The sequence below is a fragment of the Parus major genome, chromosome 11, assembly GCF_001522545.3.
Source record: "Parus major isolate Abel chromosome 11, Parus_major1.1, whole genome shotgun sequence".
NCBI lineage: Eukaryota > Metazoa > Chordata > Aves > Passeriformes > Paridae > Parus > Parus major.
In genome coordinates, this window is record NC_031780.1 from 9,308,005 (window position 1) to 9,332,038 (window position 24,034).

The window sequence follows — 24,034 nt, forward strand, 5'->3', positions numbered from 1 at the left end:
ATACTTTTGAAAATCTTATTTGTATGAAGGACCATGGTTTGATTAGGTGAGTTTGTCCTGACTTTTTGTGTTTAGCAAGGTTTGCATGGGCCAGTATTTTTTTTTTTCTAGGTTAATATTTAAGCTAGCAATTCAGAAAGTAGGATTTTCTTCTTGAGGGAATTCTTAGCCTTTTGAGAACTAAGTTTTTGTGTGACTCCAATTTCCTGTATAAAGGATATTGCAGTTTACTGGGTGCACAGTCAAAGCATGGACTTTTTTAGGGGTCTGCCACACCTGTAAGTGTCTCCACACAGGTGTTTTGTGATCTGAAGATCTGTGAGGCAGAGCATGGCTATTTAATTTCAGAAGTAATATTTTTAGTTTCAATAACAAGGGCAACAGGCTTAATAATTAGGGAATGAGAACAGAAGAGTACACTTACTGTGGCTTCTTTTAATCTTCTGAAATCTATATGCAGGTATGCATTTATTCCATTGTATGCACCAGGCAGGGTTATTCCATGTATTAATAAGACAAATAATACAACATAAGGCAAAGTGGCTGTTATCCAAACAACCTGCAGACAACAGAGATCCCAAAGGTTAATCAGCTGTTACAGAAGATTTAAGAATATATAAAATAAGTACAGCTGGCATTTTCTTGCTTTAGTCCATTCAGTTCAATGGAGAAGCTCTTTTTAGGACACAAGGGAAAATGTTACTTGTCACAAGTCTTTTAATATATAAGTTTACAGATACCAGTAGGAGACAGTTTTGACAAACAGAAGACAGTGTCAGGGTGTGTTAGACTGCTGATTTCTCCTCATCTCTATGTTGTTTACTAGAAAGAGCAGTCATTGCCTGATGTTAAATTACACTTTTGTGAAAATGTACAAAAAGCTCTCAAATGTATCCAGCTCCAGAATTTCTGTTGATGTATTTTCTGAGGGATTTCAAACAGTGATTTTCAATGACTTTCATCAGAAATTTCTCTTGACATGGCATTTTGTGTAATAAAACCAAAGCCTCTTACATAGTTGAAATGTAGTATGTTTGGCTAAGAAGAAGATGCACATTTAAGACAATTTTGAGTATTTAAAAATATTTTCTGGATAAAACCACCAATGTTGAATTGAAAATAATACATTAATAAAATTTTCAGTTGGAATATCACACAAGAAATGTGATAGTTTGGTCCTTGAGGATGCCTCAAAATAAGTGATTTATTTTCTTGCTTTCTACAATTATGAGACTTAAAGTAGACAAAGAATGTAGTCAAGATAGAAGGACAATATTAGCTCTACCTTTCCTGAAGTCTTCACGCCTTTCCACAGACTAAAGAAAAGAATGATTACCACCACCAAGAGGCAGAGGGAAAGTTGCCAGCGAGGCAAGCCAAGGTCGTGGATTCCACGGCTTTCGTGCAGGTGCAGAACTCCTCGCCTACACACCAGATATACAACAAAGTCACAACAACAAAGAAACAAAGTCACAGGGGGGAAAAGGTTTTTGCACTTCTCATGCTGTGGGCAGCAGGAATGGGTGCTCCACCACAGCAGTAGAAGCTCTACTGGCATCACTGGCAGTCAGTGAAGGTGTTTTGTGAAGGCTCTATTCTCTGCCAACTCCTTCAAATTAAGTCCAAATCATGTCTTAAGTAAAAGTTTCTGAAAGCAATTCTTCCTTCGTAAGTAGAGAGATGTTTGTCCAATTCTGCTAACAAAATTAACACTCAGAATTCAAATGAGTCAAAAAGAAAGGAAAAACTGTTGGAAGTAAGATGACTAGATTTAGTGTTTTGCTTGCAGATTATTGAAAAAAGAATGAAAGTAGATGAGAAATACATGCAAAAATGAGAAGAGTGTTATGGGGGAAAGACTGAGAATAAACATTAACAGATGGAGCTGACAAAAGAACAGGCATCTATTTTATTATGCTGGACTAAATGCAAGAGAAACAAATAAATTGTTTAAGCTTTCTGATATTCTAGTCAGTGCTCTAGAAATATTTAATTAAAACAGCACCAAGAATCAAACTACATGCACTAGAAATCAGGGATTTGTGCAAAGGACCTTGGTTTATGCTAAGACTGCATTTCATGTTAGGGAGTGTAAATTACTTTTGCAATAAGACTGCATTTCATGTAAGGGAGTGTAAATTACATTTGCAATGACTTTGGGATTGTAAATCTGGGTTCCAAGAGCCTGTCCACCTATCTGCAGGAGGGGCAGGAATGTGAAGGGCTCTCAATTTGAAGCTCCATTCAGACATTCTAGTTCCTCTCAAGTGAAATTTCTTCTTTCTCTCCTTCCCTGTGCTCTCTGCTGGGAAGATTATCCTAATCACCCAAGAGCTCTGGCTCCAGTTCCTGCCTTCCACACTGCATTTAGCTAAAGGGAAATAGTTCCCCTCCACTGAAATCTGCATACAGCAATTTGTTTGATAATTTAGTTTTGACTCTGTTTAGTCTTTGTGCAGCACTTGGGTCCCCTTTAACTTGGCATCAGACCCTGAACAGCCAACAGGCAGCTCAGCTGCTTGGTACTCACATATAAACCTTACTGAAAACAAATTATTGAGGAGGCAGTGGGGCAGCTGCTCAGTGGGACCCAGTAAATGAAGGACCCAGTCACAGTTTTAATAACAGGAAATGTTGGATCAATAAATCCTTCTCTGTGTCTTGGTTTTCCCATCTGTAAAATAAGGGTTATTATAAATGTGTGCTTTCTCTCTACTCTGAGCAATTCAGAACATATTTGTTACAGAAGTAGTGAATATTTGCACATAAATAGGGAACTAAACCAGGAAAAAAGAAATGCCAAAGGTGAACTGAAAATTACTCTGTATCATTTTTCACTCCAACACATTTAAGCTATAGCCAGAAAACAGGATTTAAGAGTTTTAGGTATAGAATTCAATGGGATGTTATTGTCATACTGTTACTTTCTAGGGAGCTTTATGTATTATTCATCTGTGGACCGATTTATGTGATTGTCTTTTAGAAATTTAGAAAATTTTGCATAAATAGATCAAGTTTAAGGTCTTGGAGTAGGCCTCATTTTTTCAATCCAAAATCAATCATAATTTTCATTTTCGGTCCAAATATGTTTACACAGCTCTATAGGCTCATTCTTTCTCTTTTTATTAGAGGCAAAAGTTACTTGCCTAAATTTGATGTGCTCAATAGAAGGGTGTCATTTATCTAAATTTTAGATGTGTTGCATCAGATTGATTCAGAATTCAAAAATGTCTTCACTTGTCAGTAAATTAGTATGTTAACTAACAAATTTATTTGTTAGTTAACATATTAAGTACTTCTAGGAACATCTAAGTACTTATAAAAGTTAGCAGTCATATTTATGAGATCAAACCCAAATGGCTTGCATAAACTAAGAATCAGCAAAATGGATAAGGTATAAATAGACATAGTCCTGGTGTCCCAAGCTATATTCCCTATTCTGGTAGTTAGACTATGTTTTTATGATTTAAAACTTAATGCAAATTATAGATTGAAGATGCTAAAAGAACTGTCAGTGTATACAATGTGCAATCTATAGAAATTAAATTGCATACTCAATTTAGAAGGCACTTTGAAGCATGATAATTGTGCTCAATTAGAAAGCCCTTCTACATGCATCTTCTGTGTTAGACATTTGGACAACCACGGTTCAGTCATCATTGCTGCCAGGTTCCTTCAGAGCATGAAATGTGGTTTTCCTTTACTTGTGGAAAGTTAGCCTATTTGCACCAAGGGGACGTGGCTAGAGCCCTTTTTGCAGAGTTTGCCAGGCTCCAGGTATTTTCATTTCACAAATAGCACTACTTATGTTAAGCTGTAGTTTTCATGGCAGTTTGTGTCCACACAGCAGCATGAGGCAGAGCTTGTGGTACAGAACCTGTAGACCTGAGGTGGTTTCATGCAGGATGGACACCAGGGTCTCCGCAGTGTAACTCTGGGCTGGGAGCAGTGCAGGGAGAGCAGAGTGGCTCCACATGAAGGGCCACAGGGGTAGCCTGGCTCAGGCCCAGCTCTGCCATATGCAGGACTGCTGTCTGAGCTGCTTGGGTGTCTCTGGATGCTCTGTAAGGAGCTCTGAGTAGGCACAGCTGCAATGCTGAAGGATCTCCTGGCTCTGGGACAGAGCTGTCTTGCAGCCCAGAGCTCAGGAGAGCAGCTGAACTATCTGAGGTGCAGTGCTTGTGCCCTGCGTGCCTCATCCCACCCTGGAGTGCTGGGCACAATCCAGGGGGATTCCAGGGGGATGCAGCAGCATCTGGGTTTCTCTCTAGATATTTCAGCTCCCTCTTGTGTTGGAGAATGGAGCTGTGTAATGGACTGCAAGATAGATTTTGGGAATTGCATAATTTACCAGTGGCACCCTGGATGGCATATAATAAGTTATTTGTACTTCATCACAGAATATAATGAATTGAAAGGGACCCTCAAGGATCATTGAGTGCAACTGTTACATCTGCATAGGACATCTCTAGGAAATGTCCACACCTCCCATGCCTGAGAGCATTATCCAAACACATCTTGAACTCTGTCAGGCTTGAGGTTATGACCAGCTCTTTGGGGAGCCAGTGGCCAGCTACCCTCTGGGTGAACCTTTTCCTGATATTCAACATAAACCTGACCTGACAGAACTTCAGGCCACTCTCTCAGGTCCTGTCACTGGTCACTAAAAAGAGGAGATCAGTACCTGCCCCTCCTCTTTGCCTCAGGAGGAAGTTGTAGCTGCAATGAGGTCTCCTCTTTTCCAGGCTGAGCAGAGCAAGTGACCTCAGCTGTTCCTCATACAGCTTCCCCTCAAGGCCCTTCACCATCTTCATAGCCTTCCTTTAGATGCTCTATAACATCTTAATATCTTTCTTATATTGTGGTGCTCAAAACTGCCCCAGCAGTCGAGGTGAGGCTGCTCCAGTGCAGAGCAGAGCAGGACAATCCCCTTCCATGCCCAGCTGGCCCCCTGCTGGTGTGGTGCCCCCAGGACCCGGGTGTCCCTCCTGGCTGCCAGAGCCCTGCTGACCCATGCTCAGCTTGCCATCACCCAGGACCCCCAGGTCCCTTTCCAGCACTGCTTCCACAGCATCCCATTCCCTGTCTGTCTGTACAGCCAGGGTTGCCCCTTTGCAGGTGAAATTTCTTTTTGAATCGTGATAATACAGAGAATATTTATCTCAATGCACTGAAAACTTTATTCTCCCACTAACTTAACAATTCTGACCTCCTTTAAAACTGTGCCCCACTTCATGACTCTCCAAAAATTTACTGTTTCAGAAGAGCTGAATGGAAAGACTGGATGTGATTAGCTGAACATGGGGCTCTCATTAGTCTTAGTTTCCTGATTCAGGTTTTATAAGCATTTATAGGCAGAATTGCTTATGCTGACTTTTGAAGTGGTTTCTCTTTTGGGAGAAATTGCTTCACAACTGTTTGTGTTGTGAAATTGTTTCATATCTTTGGGGTCCACAGCACTGATCACTCCATTTGCTGTGATACTGAACTATGTGGACCCTTTGCCTGGGCTGGCATTTCCAGTGAAGACTTGTACCTTAAAGCACAAACCTATTGCTCTATAAAAGTAACCTTTACTATATAGGGTGAGGGTTTTTTTTCAGAGTGTTTTTGGTTCACACACTTCTCATAAATGTCATAAACATGATGTTCATAAATATGACAAATGTTGACTGCCGTGACTGAAACTTGGTTTTATTCCTTGTTCTGAGGTAGGCTTTTGCAATTGCTCACAGCTGGGCAGACTTGTGAATTCTGTGAATTTCCTTTACTGAATCTGGCATGAAAATTTCCCTGTAAAATTTCTCATGCAGAAAGAATGGATTACAGCCCTGAGAAAAAGTACTGTCAGAGGGAAATAACTATAGCCCAATGTTTGTTGACATTTTCAGTGTTTTTTCTTAAAAATTGCCAAGATTTGTTTCTACAACAGATTGTGATTTTTTGCAGGCACAGTACCTTGTGAGAAGAATAGTGCTTTTGTTCCTCCAAACTGGTATTTTTTTAATTGTCAGCATAAATGAAAGCAAGATGGTAACAGACTTTTCCCAGACAATGGAGAGAACAAATATAAAGCAAGCCTGTATTCAGATAAAGTATTTAAATAGGAGAAATATAGAGTAGATAGGGGAACTTTATTTATTTACTTCTGTTCTTCCAAAAAAAAAAAAAGCTTTATATTGAATTATTTTAACATGTGTGGAAAGGATAGAAGGTTCTTTTCATTTTCTGTATTTAATTCCAAACCACTGAAGAGGGAAGGAACTAAAGAAATGTGTGTCCCTAAAGAAATGTGGAGTTGACATTTTATTCCTAACTGGATTTCTTTTATGTCTGGCTATTACTTAGCAGAAAGGCACCAGTTGTTATTAGATTTTAGCTTGGTTTGCCAAGTTTACAGTGTACAAATACTTTACAGTTGATTTTAAGCATCTCTAATGAAGCATCATAGAGGTCCTGTTCCTTCCTGTTATAAGAATCTGTCCCCATGACATCAGTGGCGCCTCAGCCTCAATTATGCCTCTACAACTGAAACCAGACTTAATAAAATGACACTCTCTAGAAGGCCTCAGTGTAGAAGCACCTCAACCTTAAGTTCTATGCAGCTCTTGAGGCTTGAAATCAAAAGCCAAATATATTCTTCAGGGTTCTCCTGTCACTGCCTTGGCCTGGAATTTGCAACTTGTAATGATTTCTTCCAAGTCTGAGGTTTAGCAGTTTCTCTCTGCTTTTCCTCCTGGCCAGATGCTGGACAGCTGATAGATTGGCCTAGATTGCAAGTTTTTCCTTTTCTCACTCAATATAAGTAGTGACAACCAGCATATTTCTGCTGAATTTGAGGTACTTTGTAGTATTTGATGAACTGTCACATCACAGTTCTCCCACTTCCTCCTACAGTTTATTCCTGAGCCGCTGGAGATAGAGGCAGTCAGCTCTGGCAGCTACAGGGCTTTAGAAAATAATCAACTCTAAATTCATAGTCAGGCCAGCTTAGTGTGAAGGAATTATGTCCCAAAAAGAAGTGTCTGTCTCTTTTCAGAATAATCATACCATCTGTCTGCTTGAGACCTGTCTTGGACGTACCTCTTTTCAGTCACTCTCCAACTGCAACAGAAATATTTGGTGTTTCTGGTCTCCCTGCTTCTCCCTCAGCCTGCCCACCAGAGGCCAAAAGTTTGTGTGTGAGTGTTCTGATGTAACCACACAATCTAAAGAACCAAGTTTAAGCTGTATCACTTAGCATTTCCTTTTGTGACTCTGGCACAAAATATGAAACTTTATAATCAAAAGATTCAACTCTCCTTGTTGCAAGAAAACCATGAGCATGAATTAGGTTATTTGATATAAGAAACAAACTGTTTTTCTGATTTCATTTATTAGGTTGGGTCTGAATACACTAAGAATACAAGTTTGTACAAGTTTGGGTTGACACCTGAGCTGTACAGCTGGACCAGATGAGCTCATCCAAATACTGGATAAATGAATTTAGTGCCCCTTGTGGTTCCCTGTTTTTACAGCTGGGAAAACAGATGTTATAGAGTGTTTTAGTTTAGTGGTTACCCTTCTCATTTTTGCAATGTAGTCTAGCCGCTAATAAGTACAGGGCCTAGTGACCTAATTATAGCCCCAAAGTTCAGGGATCAAAGCATAATGAAATGTCAAATTCCCTTTTCATTCTTACCTTCTGAACACTGCACCTTGAATTCACTTCATGATGAGAAAAGAATCATAATATTTCAAGTTACAGATAATCATTAATTGAGCTGTTCCCCAGATCAGTGTAACCAAATCAAAATATCATGAATTGATTCTACCACAACCTCACCCACTACAAAGTTAAAATCATTACCCAAGCATGATGTGATAGCAGAAGTTGCACAGAACCATTTTAAATAATAAAAAGACAAAGCAAGAATGTAGGGATTACATTTTACTTTACTAAGACTTAAGCTTTTTCTTGTAAGAGCAGTAGATTTCACAGCTGTCATTATTTGCCATTTTAGTGAGCTCTTTTGAACTCAAGCCCCCATCTTGTTTTCAAAGCACTGAGTTTCGTTTACCCAAACCCCTGCCAGCAGTTTGTGTATCACTACTGATCTTTCACTGTGCTGTCTTCAGAGAAGAAACAGCGGCTACAAATGTTAAAGAGCTATAAACAGAGACCCCAAGATCCCTACTGGTTATTTATGGTAACAGGTTTTTTCCCTTTGTTTCTACAGGGTTGGACTAACTGCTCAGCAGGTGTGTGCCCTGATATCCTTCTCTTCTCAACACAGAAATATTAATTAATTCATTATTCAGAATAATTCAACAGCTGGCTCAATAGCATGATTCTCATCCCCTTTCTTTCTTTCTCCTAACAAATCCTATTTTCCCCTCTAAGTCCATAATGAAAATATTTATACAGAGATTGGTATCTTTGTTTTATAGTTCAGTTGTTAATTTATGTACCTTTTGGGGTTTTATTCCAGCTGTTTGATATGAGTGTGCCTTTGCCTGTCTCAGCCAGTGTTGTAGAACACTCGTTTGCTTAGGCATAGGTAAAAACCTGTCCTTCTATAACCAGGGTCTTTCCCCTGCTCAGTGTTTCATCTCACTTCATTGAACTGCTGAAGCAGTGGAACAAACAGAGTTCTGCTGTTGCTCTGAAATATTTTGTGAGTAGAGAAACATTCCAAATCTGTGAACAAATGGTTATTTTAAAGCCTTAAACTCAGCTCACTTTGACATGCTGTCACCTCTGTCAGAATGTTGGTGTGTTTCCTTGCCCTAGCAAAGCTGATGCAAGCAAAAGTGGCACATAGAGATTTGTGTCTTGTCCAATTCCATTTTGCTCAGTAGAAAGCACTGCATTAGTACAGGAGAAACCAAAGATCACAGAGGCAAAAGTCTTAGTCACCTAGGAATAGAGACCAACATGACAGCTCCATTTTAACCTTAGTCTTCTGATGCTCATTCTAGAGGCTAGATACAAACTATTTTACTTTCAAGGGAAACTCCCTTAGACATAGAATTTTGAATAAATAGCAAATTCAGGTCAACACTTACTCATAAAATTCAGCTGCAGGAGTGAGCTTGTACTTCGAGTATTTAGTACCATTGCCAAGCACTGATGCATTGAAGAGTTTGGGATCTGTACAGTTTGGGCTGTTCCAGCTATTGTGGCAGTTTGTCCAGGGGAGCTCAAATGTGAATGATGAAAATAGATAATACAGAGACCAAGCTATGATAACGTTGTAGTAGAAACCCACGTAAAGAGCTATGAGTATCACTGCATAGCCTACACCTAAAGACAAAGGAAAACTAGATTATACATTGCATTTGACATGCAACAGTATACACAAACACTGGAGTTAAACTCAACCATACATGATTAAAAATTCATTTTAGGTCTTCACACCAATAAAAAGGAATTTTTTAAGTTTGCATACACAGATGTGGACACAATGTACCTGACCTCTAAACAAAAAATTACAGAAATGGTTCTGGAAAATGACTGGCTTTTATCAAATCCAGTTGTTTGTCAGAAAAAGAAATTAGGCGGTGCAATGTCAAAATTTGTCCTTGTACAACTCCATTGCTGATTTGCTTCCAATGCAGAAAATTACAAGCCCATGTTAGGAGTGAAACTCACTTCATCTTCATGACGTCAGGGACCTTGGCAACTTCTCTTGGAAAAGTAAAGCTTGACACTTAAATGTAGTTTCCCTATGCCTCACATTCCCACCCTGAGCTAGTTTGGAACAGACACTGATCCCTCTCCTGTTTCTTTCCCATTACTACTCTCTAGAGTGGCTATCATCAGCATGTAACTGGCTCCAAATCATGCATGAAACAGTCTGTGCTCAGTGTTCCACTGAGCTCTCCAGGTGGGTTTCGGGCATGCCAGTAAAATGTGGTGAATATCAGGTTGGGGCTAAACTGTGTATGACATTCAACCCTTTTTACTATCTCTCCAGGATTACAGAATTCAGAGTGTAAGCATTCTCTTTTGACTGAATGTTTGCTTTGTATTTTTCCATATCATGAAGTGTGGCTGGAGGGTCTTTTTAGCAAGAGCGCCCCAGAAAGTTCATTCATGAAAAGTGCACTCATTTCTCCTCATGAAAGTGGACATCTTCCAACAGTTTGGGAGGAAGCTTTGATACTAATGTTGGAGCCCAGTAAAAGTTGGTTGATAGAATTGTTCAGGAATCTTTCTTTGCCTTGACTTCAATCATTTTTTCTTTACTGTGTGCAGCTTTGTTCTCTGAATCCTCCCTCAAAGTTGTATGTACTGCATATTAAAGGTAGGGACTACAGTGATTTTATGAATGTCATCACTGTCACAATGGGTACTGTCACAGCAACTCAGTGCTAACCTTTACTTCTAGTTTTATTCAGTTTAATTTTTTGCATTGGAGGCCTAGCAGTTGGAGATTATTAGGTTTTCTTATTTCTTTATAAAGAAAGGAAGTAGCAAACACTGTGAGCATTAATCCTGGTTTAAAATTTGCATAAGGAACAGAAGCTGACCCTGGAGGAGTTGGTGCTTCAAAGACTGCTGCATGTACAAAAGTTACTCTTTGCTCTGCAGGAGGCTTTTAATCCATAAACCAGTTTGCTTATCCCTAACAATGGGGAAATAATTGTGAAAGTAAAGATGAAACATTATCTTCAAATCCTTGGTGTTTAAATGAACCTAGCACTTGAACACTCCAACTCCAGTGATACACCATGATCAATGGAAAGAAGAGGAGGGAGGAATACCCCAAAAGAATAATTCCTAAGTATTCAAGGTGAATGCTAGAACACTAAGTATGGATAATTTATGAAATACTTTAATTAGATTATTGTTGTTTACAAAAGCGTTCCTAAAATTCCTTCAATCCAGGAGAACAATGAGATATGTTTAATATCAAGATTAAAAAATACTGGATCAAATGTGTTTTAAATAGCTCTTCTCTATGATCTTAAGAATGTTCAGGAATTTTCTCTTATGTTTCTAGGTTTTCTTAAAAGTATTGCTGCACCACCCACAGTCTAAAATAGATCCTGAAAAAAAAATGCAGAGATGAAAACAGACTATGTTACAAAGGTTACAGGGTATATTTATAATTGCATATGTTGTGATAGCATCTCATTAAAAGTAGAGTGCTTGGAGTTCATAGCAATAATATTCATAGCTAAAATTAGAAATATAGTGCTGTTCATTTGGAGAAGCTGTTATAAATTTGTGTAGACTGTGTACTTTTCCTTTGAGTGAGAGATTTGAGTTGTCCCAGAAACAACTCCAAAGCATTAGCAGTAAAACGTGTTTGCATGTTATCAGAGGTTTTAGTCAAAACTTTAAAAGTACTGAGTTTATACCAAGGTGCAAATATGTCTCAATGCTTATTACTTTCTGAGAATCAAATAACTTATGCTATTCTATATTCTTGTAATAAGAAACCTTAAAAATCAACAGTAATGTATGTTTAGTCCACCTTGAAAATGTCAGCTTAAAAACACAGCTGGAATGTCAACAAGAATATACATGAAATAAGTTCTGTTTTCCTTTCTCATAATCTTTTCAATCCTGAAGTCAACACAGAATACCTCTGAGCACAGTGGTATTTGGCTCAAATGCTTTGAGATCCTGAAGGTCTAATTTTTGCATTTAGGTTTTTAAAATCCTCATTGTCATCCAAAGGTATATAAATAATACCAACAGGAATTTTTATTGAGCAAGGGTATTCAGGTTCCTGGGTGCTGGGATGAATTTTGTCTCCCATGATGGGGTTATAGAAAGGCTAGGTAAATCTATATGAATGAACTTTAAAATTTTGAGGCATATTATTGTATTAGCTTGCTTACTTATTTTTTGTTATATTGCTGATTTTGTGAGTTTTGGGTTTGACTGGTAAGAAAAACTCCCTTCACCTTCCTTATTGTGTGGCACTAGACTGCTTGAAGAGGAAAGCTGTATTTTGAGAAAGAAGACTAACATTTACTCAGTGTAACCTATATCCAAGCAGCGGATCCATCAAGTTTGGATTGCTATTGTTAAGCTCCTCAGCTTTTGCCAGTCCCAAGATGAGCATGATCTGAATTTTAAGGTTCTAAGGTCAGCTGAGCTTTCCTGGTTTAATTTCATATATCTCTGTATTGAAAAGGCTTTTGCATAATATTTTAGATACAGTCTGGTATACACACAAAGGAACATACATATTTTGCTGGCAAGCAATGCTAAAAAAAGTTCTTGAGGTTCCTTAACAAATACTTGCTTAATGTACAGTACACATTTGTCTTCTTTCACACATGGATCATTTCCTGATCAAAGCCAAACACCCTGAAGCACCGAACCCGTTTTTTCATTGCAGAGTGATGCAGTGTACAAACAACACTCCATAGCCTTTTATTCAGTGATGCTAGAGAGTTAATCCTAGTGGAAAACACTCAATAGTAATAATGTTCAGATTTTAATAAGTGTTTTTCATTGCTAAATCTGAAGGATGCTTTACAAAGACTATCAGAATCACTGCTCCCACTTCACAGGCAGGAAAATTGAGGTGCAGAGATACCACAGAAAACACTCCTGTGATGTTACAAGTCTACTGGCTGAACCTACAGTCCTCACAGCTCCATTTTAGTGTTGTAGGCACTGTGCTGGTTTCTGCAGAGAAAGCTCCATGCCCTGAATGGGGTAATGGTTACCCTTAGTCAATGGGGAAGACAGGGCTGAACTAACGGGGATGGGAGTTGGTATTTCCAATATCTGGATTGGCAAACCCCTCCCTCCACCTCGAGATACCCAGTTCCTCCCACTCCCCAGCACACAGGGGAAAGGGAGGGCTGGGCTGAAATTCTCCTGCTCATTGTCCTCTGCTACAGAATGAAGATGATTTCTGTGGCTTTTCTCATGTTGTGCTTCACCTTTGATAACATAAAGACTTCTGACTTCAAGGGTTGGGGAAAAGTCACCAAATGCCACGTTGTCTGTGAGAGATCTTTGCATTGTTTGGGATCACACGTGTGGCACCCTCAGGTGCTGTTCACGGGTGCAGAGGAACACTTACCTTTGAAAACTGGACAGATTTTCCACACAGTGGCAGCTCCTTCTCGGTTATATTGTCCCAGTGCTAATTCCATATAGAACAGGGGCATTCCAGCAATGATTAAGAAGAGAATGTAGGGAATAAGAAAAGCACCTGAAAAGACAGTAAAGAGACTTTGTAGTCTTTGTATTGGTTGAATTTTTCTGTCTCTGTTGCTTACTTTAACCAGCTAAAGACTGGTAAAAAAAACAGTTTTGGGAAATAGAAAGGAAATATTAGGAGGGAAGAACCCATGTGTTCTCATCCCTTTTCTGTATTTTTTAAAGCCCCCAGAGTCACAATCCCTGAAAAAAAGCTATAGGCCTTAAATCCCATTTCCCCTTAATGCTTCCCCTCTGCTTTTTGGCTTTAAAGGGAAAAATAGCTGAAAACATTTGCATAGCTGAAAGGGACAAAGGGACTCTGAAAAATTTTGTCAAGTTATTTTTTTTTAAGTGTAGTATTTTCAGAAGGGGGCACAGCACCAGCAACAGAAGAGAAAAAAGTGAAATCCTGTAAGTGCATCTTAAACCATTGAGTGAAGCATCTGCAGGAACCTCTTGGCTTGAAAACTAATTAGTACCAGTTAATTATACAGAATTTGGGCTTCCATGACATATTTTGAATTTTGCTATAATAAATTTCCTTATTCTTATGAAATGGGTTAGACAACACACCCCTTTTTCCAACCTAGTGATGCCCATGGCCATACTGTGGAGGATGTGGAGGTTCCTGCTAGGCCCCAGTGCAGTGTCTTGGTATTGCAGCAGGACAGTGCTGGGGCTGCTGGCACCTTCCTGGAACACTTCACAAGGCTGAGCAGTCTCCCGTGAGTTTGTACTGTCACTGAGAAGATGACACTTTGGAAAAATCCTGGTGTGGCAGCTACTATAGTGTAATGAGTATTGCCAGCTGAAATACAAAAGGATCACCTAATGTAGAAGCTACCTGAACATTTCTTAGCTATTTTTTATGATTCAAGTTGCAGAGAGATTACCCCAGTGCATGGCTACATGTGATAATATGAAGCAATTATAACTGGTGTCATGTTTAATAACTGTGGGCTCTGACAGTTCTCTGCTTTGTGGTACATGCAAAGGGTAGCTTTTATTATATTGTGCAGCTTGCTTGGTCAAGAAGAGTTCAATTAATATTAAACTTGCCTGTATTAAAAACATTATTGGATTGCTTTAATAACTAGAGAGCTGACAGAGTAATTACATACACTGAATAAGTGACTAATGTCCTTAGGAGTTACCTATGAAAAAGAAAGTAGATTGTGAATATCATGGCTCAATTTCTCAGCAAAAGGAAAAACAACAGTAGCTTGACTATTTCTCCTAATATCAAGTAGTACAAACTTTTGCAAACCTTTAAAATCGGTTGTGCTCATTTAGTAATTTTCCTTTGTAAAAGGAATTAAGTTTGTATTACTCCTAAATTTATGCACTTACAGGAGATAAAAAAGCTGAAAGCATGACTGTAGCTTTTTGAAACATGCCAGTAAGCAGAATGAATTACATGTTTGAAAGTATGTTTGAGACTATTGTTATGCTTTTAAAAGTCTGAATAGTTGTTTCTTTACCTTTTGAGCTTGCTTTTCACAGATATTACTGGTGTAAGCTGCCTTGCATGACTGCTCAGAAAGGGAATTTTGACTATATACTGGAGAATAGAATGGAAAAACAAACTCTGCTCTCTTAGTCATACCTCCAATCTACTTCTAAAAGTAACGTGCTGTAACATAATGGTAAGGACAATGTATTCAGCATTCAGTCATAAGTTTAGTCATTTGAAAGTTGAAACCTTGCAATGAAACAGAGACAAGGTATATCAACAGAAAGAAAAAATAGCTTAATCCTTTGAGAATGCATATTAAAAATTGAAATATATCAGTTGTATCACTTTGGGGGCAAGAATCTTCTTCATGATGGAATGTAATGTAAATGCACCTTGCATTTGCATAAGCTACTACAATATCAGTGGTACATGTTTTGGTAAGATTTTAGTGTTGTTTATAATCTGTTTTCCATGATTGCCATGTTGAACTGGTGTATGTTTGAATACTGTACAGAAAAAAAAATTTATTCAACAGATACTTAATACCCTGCGGTTCTGAGGTCTGTTCAACGTTGAAACATACTCAGCCAAATCAGTCTGGAATACTGGATATTGCTTTCGCTACATCTAGTATCTGGAAAAATTATTTTACATGGTTTTACTGTCAGATTTCCTGCAGGTGAGCTTTTGAAGTGCCATACTTGTCTTGCTTTGATCATATTACAGCGTGCAGAGCTGACTCACAAACCTGGCTTGTATTTGGGAGGTATGGGGTTTACAGGGAGTGATGTTTGATTGATGTCATGAGACTGTGGAAACTTGATGCCTATTCAGGGAAATTTGTATTTGAGAAGATTAACCCTGGAGATGGGTAGTGGACATACGTATTAAATGCTAGTTTAAAATACGCAGTTTTTAAGTATGACTAACACTAAGATGAACTGTGAAGTGTACTCTACTTAGGCATACTTGCTTAAGTGTCATCTGTTTGGCTGCGAGTCATTCCAGGCTTTAGTTAAAGGAGGTTTCTTTCTTTTTTTTCTTCCCCCGCCCTGCCCCCGCAAGGGATTAATAAGGTGTGGTGTAATTTTCATCAAAGAGCAGTTACACAGTATGGCAGGGTTTCATAGCTGGGTTACTTTTCAGGTGCTAAGTGATTGAAGTATTTTGAAATTGAGATAAATACCAAAGTAAGGGTGCTTAGTCATATTAGTTTGACTTAATGTTTTGGAGTCTTCTGGAAACTTCTTGTTTAGCAGCTTCTGGTTTGGTAAAAAATAACAAAAAGGTCAGGTACTTTTGTAAGTATCTTTGTATTTGCTCTTATTTTCCTCGCCAATATCCAGAATCAATTTTCATGGTGTCTGCTCAACCCTTCCTGGGATCAAGGGCCCTTCGAAGAAAAATAAATGATGGTCAAAACATCATTCAAATTTCCACATGAAACAGATATAGAATAGAATGGTCTGCAAATGCTTGCAAGCAGCCTGTGTGTGAGAGCTGACCAGTGTCACTCTGGGCTTGCACAGGGGCTCTGTTATGGCTGTTTAGGAGCTGTCAACAAGAGGTGTTGTTTGGAAAGCTTCCTACAGCCCTGTTTGTGTGAACATCCTGTGGGCCAGGGAAGAGACAAGGCACTCCTGGTGGGCCTCTTGCTTCAATCCACTGGTGTGAATTGAAGCATCAGCCCAGACTTCTCCTCAGAAGCACTTGCTGTTGGTGCCTACCCTGTCCAGGAGGCCAGGGTGTGTCAGGGAGGGTGTCAAGCTGTGGCACTCCTGCTCGTGCCGCTGGCCGCAGAAACTGCAGCGCTTTATTTGCATGAATCCAGAGTCACATTTGGATAGGCCAGACAGCTGAACTCTCAGGAAACAGAGCTTGGCTAACACTTCAGACAAGCTTGCCAAGATCTACCTACCTCAGCGAGCTGAGGGAACGCAATCTGTGCGATCGCAGCTTTGGCAGTAACACGCTGATAGCACTCGAGGGGATTCCACTCCCCCACGGTGTGAGCACACAGCTGCATCCCACAAGGCAACACTAGTTTCAGAAATCCCTAATGGTTCCTAATTTCCCTCTACAGCTAAAAAGCTGAAGTCATTAACATCTGTAATACAGCTCTGGCACATGAGCCATACTTGATTCTCTACTGAGTCACATGCAGCTCAAAAGCCACAGGTTGGCCTTAGGCTGTTGTGAACTGCTACATCCTGACAGATTTCACGAGACCCATACATGTCCCTTTAAGGTACTGGTGCAAATATGGGGTTAAGACAGCCTTATGTCTTATGCAAAACTAGGTTAGGTCAAACCCTCAGCTTCTGCGAGAGCCATCTATGTGAAACTTCCAGTGGAAACTTACACAGGATTTTTTAAAAAACTATTAAATTTAATTAATGAAGGACAAAATACAAGACAGACTTTGCATTCCTGTGTTCAGTGCCAAAACAGCTTCTTAATTTTGGTATACCACACAGAGTGTTTCCTCTCTTTGTCAGCATTCCCAGCATCCTAAGGGGTGGGAAGCAAAAGCTCTAAATATTCTTCTCAGTCCTGCAAGGAGGTCTCATCTCACTTTTAAATCCCAGAAAGAAAGAAGCACTAATTTACTAATGGCTGAAAAAAGGTAATTTAAACAGCTATGGGTTTCCTAAAAGGATTTTTGATGCACATACAAGAAGTAAGCCAGGACAGGGGTAGTTGAAACAATTTTGAACTCTTGGTGCTTGTTAGCCTTCTGCATTTGTTACCATGGTTATTTCTGGTCAAAATGTTATATTGGCAGGGGTGTCTGCTAAAACAACAAACTTTGAGCAAATATTGCAATATATTTTCCAGTAGGGGTGTTTCCAGTATTTGTACAGGAAAAGTCTAAAAGCAGAGATCTCCCTGTTGGTGAACTGAAATACAAGCTAATATCTCTATTGACATTGATCAACACGGTTTTGTTTTTTTTTTCCATTCAGAACAAATAGTATTCCAAACAATATAAACAAACAGCTGATAGAATGCAGTACATCTGCTCGGACAACAAGGAAAATGGGTGGAAACTGATCTGTGCAGACTCGTGAATGAAAAATGAAGTCACTGATGCAGAGTTCTTGAAATCTAGCTCACCATGGGTAGAAAACTAGGTAATTGGAGGGGCAGGTGTTTCTAGTAGATGGGTGTTACCTGGCTCTTCAGCAGACAGACCACCAAGCTGGCACAGCCTGCAAGGGCACCTCTGAAGGAGGGGAGCTGGAGCCTGCAGCTGACAACAGGGATGAAGGGACGAAACACAAAGACCTTACTGACCTGAGACTAAAAGCAATGAGGGTCAACAAAGAGAAGTCAGAGCTACAAAGAAGCATGATGGAACCTCAGGTCAAAGACAAGATGATGATGATAACAGCAGCTGTATAATGATGTTGACAGCAGCTAGCAAGAGATTCTAGCTGTAAAAACATTTTTCTGCAAAACAAATCGCATGACTTACTATAAAAATTTCAGCAGCACTTTACACGTGTAAAAATTCTCCAAGTATACAATAAAATCTTCCAAGTATGCAACCTTTTTTAATGGTAAGTATTTCTGAATCATAAAACCAGTGGATCTATACCATAGTGACTGGTGTGTTTCTCTTGAAGCCTTTACATTTAGCTACTGCCTGTAACAAACCATTGCTAGATTTGAACTTATTTATATTACTACTCTCAATTTGGGCTCAGAGCCTTCAGTTTTTTCAGAATTGCAATTTTAACAGCATTCCTTTCACTCAAAAGAAAGTGAAAACAGTTTCCAGAAATGGTTCAGTGCCGTTGGCTGAGGCCAACTGAAGCCTGCATTTTTTGTCTTGAGTTGTTAACCTGCTACTGCCTTAAAATCACTTGAAGTAACTTGAAGTGCAGTGTATTTATAAGCTGGTCACTGATTAGTAACAGAAAGGGTTACGAAGGCCCTCCCCACGCAAATCCAATCATCCTTTTGCCTTTTGTTACAAGAGTCATGAGCTAAAGAAACCCATTAGTAGCTATTTTGAACAAATTAATGAGAGTTAAATATATCCAGCCACTCAGAGCAGCATGATTCATTCATAAATAACAGCCAAGTCATTGGCCAAGGTCCTATTTACATAAATTAATGAAACAATCACATTTATGACAATGTGTGGTTTAAAGATAATTGCAGACACATACAAGAACAGGACTCTGGCCTGTGTTGTTTGGTAGGAAATTAAAGAATAAGTGAAGAGACGTGGTGGGTATGAGAGAATGTAAATCATGTTGATCCAAGGTGGACAGTGTGGCAGTGGGAGCTCTGGAGAATTGCGGGGGCTTCTTGTGTTGACCTTCACAACACTCACTGTGGCTGGCATAGGAAAGGGACAATTCCCACCATTTTCCATGAGTGTGACCATAGAAAATCCAAAGATCTGCTTTATGGGTTGCAGTGAGAGCTTTTAACACTGTGCCTCTTTAGCAGAGGTACTATTGAACTTGGATCTTTTGTTTCCAGATCAATGCAATGATGTGAGTTTTATCTGTAGTTTGGTAAGTGAACACTTGGAGTTCACTTACAACAACAACATGAAAGCCTAGCTACTAGCATTCCCACCCAAATTCACTGTCTTGATTTTGTGCCTTTTTTAATTACCTGGCTGGCTTAAACAAGCAATGAGACACTAAGTGATCTGGACTGTGGAGCAAGCTTGTAGATTGTTCTGTTATTTATGCCATCCCTATTGATAAAGCTCAATAGGACAGGGGCTGTAGGAGTGGTAGAATCCTTTCCTGGACAGATAGCACCACTGGGAACAAACCACTGAACTTTATAGTTCAGGAACTCTCCAGAAGGCCCTAGTCAGGGGAGACATGTAGTACTGGGCTACTGGGTCAGCATGCAGATGCCTCCCTGGAGAACACTGCTGCTTCACAACAGACATGACTGTTGTGGACATGAATGGAAGCTTAAGAGATATTGAGAGGGAAAGATACTATCCTAGTGTTTAATTAATAGGAATGTTCTATTCATGTTTTTTCTCCAAACTTGCAATCATTAGGGGTGACATGAGGATATATTCACCTGCAACTCCATATCAACAAAACCACCCAGGTAAGGTGTAGGCTGTACTTCAGATATACAAGAGCAAGGTGCCTGTCAAAATACACCCTGATTTATTGGTGGCAGAACATCCATGGCTAAAAATATTTTTTAATGAAGATAACAGGAAGTATTTTCTATTGGCTTGTGGATCAAGATAAGCAGGTTTTCCTAGATCCCAGCACTAGATCCATAGCAGCATAACATCATGTGACAAGTTTTCCTTGAACTGTTAAGGACTGAAAATATATTTTCTGTGATATACAGAACATCATCATGTACACAAAAGGAAATACTACTGCATCAGCTTAGCTGTCTCTTAAATGTAGGGAGAGTTGGTGCCAGGGAGATTTTGGCAAGTACAGTTCTACTTTGGTTCAGATATAGACTGTTAGTCATAGTTTTCTCATCTTCTTGGAGAATTTGTATGTTCATTTGTGTTGGGTTTTCTTTTCTTCAGTCAGCTGTAAACTAAAGTGGATGTTTTCAAAGTTCATGGATTAATCTGAATTTGATGCCGGAATGGCTTGTGAGATATTTTGATCTAACTTGCTGTCTAGCATAGACTAGAGTTTCAGACAGAAAAACCTACAAACCTGATTGGAAGCTACTAGACAGATCCTTTGCCTTCTGGTTGTTTTGTTTTGGAGTTTTTTTGGGTGTTGTTTTGTTTTGGAGATTTTTTTGTTTGTTTTGTTTGTGTTTTATTTTTGAATCAAGTGCTTCAGCTTTTTGTTTTTGTTTTTTTTTATAATCTATATAGATTGAGTGAACTAATTAATTACAGTGCAATAGTGATACCTGCTTTTCTGTCTGGAATTGTCACCCCACAGGTATTTCTTGGTGTAGCATATTCCTGCATTGGCAGGTTGAAGAGCTGTGTAGGCACTTTTGGTACTTACATTAAGTTAGGATACCTCCTTTCTGAGCTGTGCTTTTAACTCATCAGGAGTACCAAGTTTATATCCCTGAAATGTTTTTCCACCTTAATAAAAAAGAACCTGGAATGAGTCCTCTGGAGTTGAGCCCATCATTTAGGCAGTATTGGTCCTTGCTTTCTGCCCTCTCTACCACTCTCAGGTAGTGGTAGAGAGCTCCCCTGTGGGAGCTGCTCGCTGTCCTTGTGCACTGCACCACTGTACACGAGGAGATTCCCCTCCCAGCCATGCACTGCCCTGGCAGAGCTGATCAGAGCCACAGCAGCAGCTACACAACAAGGCAAGGTGTGTGAAATGTGCTTTGTGCTCTGCATGTAGCAGGGCAATTCCTGGTTCTCAGCAAACTGGGATGGAGGGTGTTGCTCTTAAAGACTGCTTTTCTTTTGCACGTTGTCAAAATGAAAACCAGCCTGCAGCCTCCAAGTTAAGCACCCTCTGGGGAGGATGCAGTACCCATTTTAGGCAGCATGAGATTCATAACTGTGCCAGGGTAAAACAAAGTGCCCAAGACATCTTAAATCAGCTCCAGACAAGTGCCAAGCAGCTTTCAAGAGGATTAATGTACAAACCAATAGGAGGTAAATGCCTTGAAATTCTGCTAAAGAAGAATCAAGCACAACAATCTGTGGTACTCTTAAAAACTTGCCCTACACTGTTTATTGATTAATCCAATTTTAAGTTGTAGCTTCAATTTTTGGAGTCAAAGACTAAAGCAGAACATTCCTTTTCCTTCCAGTCTTTATTAGATATTTATTTTTCTTAGTGTAATACTTTCTGCATTATTTTAACCTTTACAAACTTTTGCCTAAGAGAATCCCCTAAATTCTTCCTTTCAGTAAAAGGGTTATTTCTATTACAGAAGTGTGAGATAGTCAATATTCCTAGCTATAAGAATTCTAGTAAATCTTACCTTTACTCTCAGTAATGAAGCCTTCCTTCTGATACCACTAAAGGAAGCAGAGTAACTGATATTTTTCTGATATTTCTTAGACATGCTTTCTAAAGCATGTATGAAGTACAGATAGCAAACATATTTGAAATGGATAATATGTTATCTAGCCATAAAGAATATTTTCTTATAGAAGGCAAATGCTGCATAATTTTAATTTATTTGTAAATTTTAACAGCTTTGTATGGTGCTATTAACAATGATACTGTCTAATTCACAAAATTTCACAAAAACTGTCACTTTTCTTCACAGAAAACTTTTCCTTTTGAGAAAAAAAAAAATATTTGGCACAGGGTAGTGCTGGTAATATTCTGTGTACCAGCCATTAGGTGGGGTGTCTGAGAATTTGGGTATTGTGAACACAAAGTGAAACTTCTCAGTACCGTCCCTCCTGCAGCAGGAGGACTGTAAGAACTCTTCTTGACATCAGTTTGCTTGAAAGGCTAAACTTAGTCTTATTTAGACCACTATGAAATCACAACAGCACTGCACAAATCTATCTGTACTGGCTAGCAACACCCTTCTTTCATTTTCCATCCTCCAACTACCCAGCTTCTTCTGTGGGAATTAATAAGACAGAAGTTTTTTCCTTTAAGTTTGCAGCTTGAGTCTTATGTTTGTTCTTAGTGGACTGTTTTCCTGATAGGCTTCAAGCATTGTAATTCTCCCCTCAGTCCAAGCTGTCCAGTACATGCTTTGTCACTGCCATTCAGCACAGGGCCTCCTAGCTTGAAATGCCATGGAAGAATGTAAAAATTACCCCAGGGCCCATCATAGCTCCCTGCCAAGATGAAGCAGAGGCATATTAACAGTTTGAAGCAAAATCCTTGTTTCATCACAATGCAAACTTTTGCTTGGGCAGATTGCAGAGCAGTATTGTTCACGGATTACTCAGACCTTATGATAAATCAGTGTGGCTGAAACTGTGTTTTCAGCTTGTCACACAGCAGGTTGTTGGTTTTTTAAAAATTTCTAAAGAGCTTTAAACGCATAATACATCATGACTGTAAAATGGTATTTGGAAAGAAAAATATAGGTGATCTTAAAGATCTCAAAATCTCCTTATTTAGGGTCACAGAGATTTTGTCACCAGCTTCTGTATGAGTCAATGGAGGATTAACTGGCTGTTTAGGAAGACCCTGATAACTGGTTTCTGCCTCTTTCTTTTAGGGTAGAGTCAAGAGAGTAACTTATGCCAGAAAGTAGCTATATTCTTATATAGCCACCAGTTTCAAAAGCTCAAAAACCATGAAGTAGGCCCCAGAATACTTTAAAATGTATGTTCTACTACAGTCCTTTTGCTTTCCTGTTTGCTTTTAGTTTTGAATTTACTTTGTATTTTCCCACCTTTTCTTTTCAGCCTTGAAAGGCAGAAAGAGATCCTTGCCTAAGCATTTGTCCCTATGAAACTGTGAGAGTAAAAGGCACTTCTTAAAATAGTACTTTTTTTTATTGCTTGAGCCTGGCATAGGAGAATGCTGAGGTCATATCTAACTCTCACAGAGTAAATCTAGTTTGTGTAATAATCACCATCATCTATGTAATCTTGACAGTTTGCTTTTCAGGTAAAGTTCTGAGCTATTGTACTGAGTGAAGATCAGTTACATCTCAGTGGAAGTTTTCTGTATCACTTTAGTCTGAATAGTTTTTTATTACTTTACTCTGTTTTTCTTTTCACATAGTTCTTACTCTGGAAATTCTGTCTACTTCAGAGTCCTTAAGAGAGAGACGTCTGTTATTTGGGTTTAAATCCTGGCTCTGGTGACGTCAATGGAAAAAAATCACCCATTGACTTCAGCTGGGTCAGGATTTCTCCCATGTGGTTTATGAATCTATTGATTTTAACTAAGGCTGTAGAGCCATACACATATGAGAAACAAACTGCAGAAAAGAAGCAAATGATCAAACTCTTCCCCAAAACAAAGTCCTGGATTGTCTTTGATCTCACCAACACCTGTCTCACAATCTCATTTACACATCTGGATTTCTCTTCTTAAAGGAGACAAAGCACTGCAGAGCACAAACTATTCCTTAGTTTTGTGATAAATTGTAGAATTAAGATGCCTGTGTACAGCTCTAATCTCCCCTCAGTTTGAGGGCGTGAGCTTGGGAGCTTTGTTCAAGCATCAGTCTTACTGCACATCAGCAGATACAGCCTTGCATGCTGGTGAAGAGTCATGTACCAAACATCCTTCTGAGAGTGGCTTCTAAGCTGTGAACTTGATGTTTTGGTAACATTTGGCCTTGAACTTTTTAAAATCATAATAAGTCCAATATACTTAATTGTGAAATTACTGTGTTGTGAAATAATGATTTCTCTGCCAAGAAGGAAAGATGCTGAGACCTCCTGAAATGTGGGTTACATTAACATTGAAGAAGAAAAAAGAAATATTTCAATTGTAGAATATATCCATGAAAGTCTGTGTGGAGCTGGGTTTGTTTTTTTTTTT

At 39.1% G+C, this 24,034-nt stretch overlaps 1 protein-coding gene across 1 annotated transcript in view; it reads right to left on the bottom strand.

Annotated features, from left to right (window-relative positions):
- SLC6A2 (solute carrier family 6 member 2) overlaps nucleotides 1–24,034 on the bottom strand; it is a 59,493-nt gene that overhangs the window by 25,152 nt on the left and 10,307 nt on the right. Inside the window, exons 2-5 of the mRNA XM_015640358.2 lie at nucleotides 13,038–13,169; nucleotides 9,049–9,286; nucleotides 1,286–1,424; nucleotides 425–559 (exon numbers count right to left, since the gene is read on the bottom strand). Of these exons, the coding sequence (XP_015495844.2) occupies nucleotides 425–559; nucleotides 1,286–1,424; nucleotides 9,049–9,286; nucleotides 13,038–13,169 (644 nt within the window). The remainder of the gene's footprint in view (nucleotides 1–424; nucleotides 560–1,285; nucleotides 1,425–9,048; nucleotides 9,287–13,037; nucleotides 13,170–24,034) is intronic.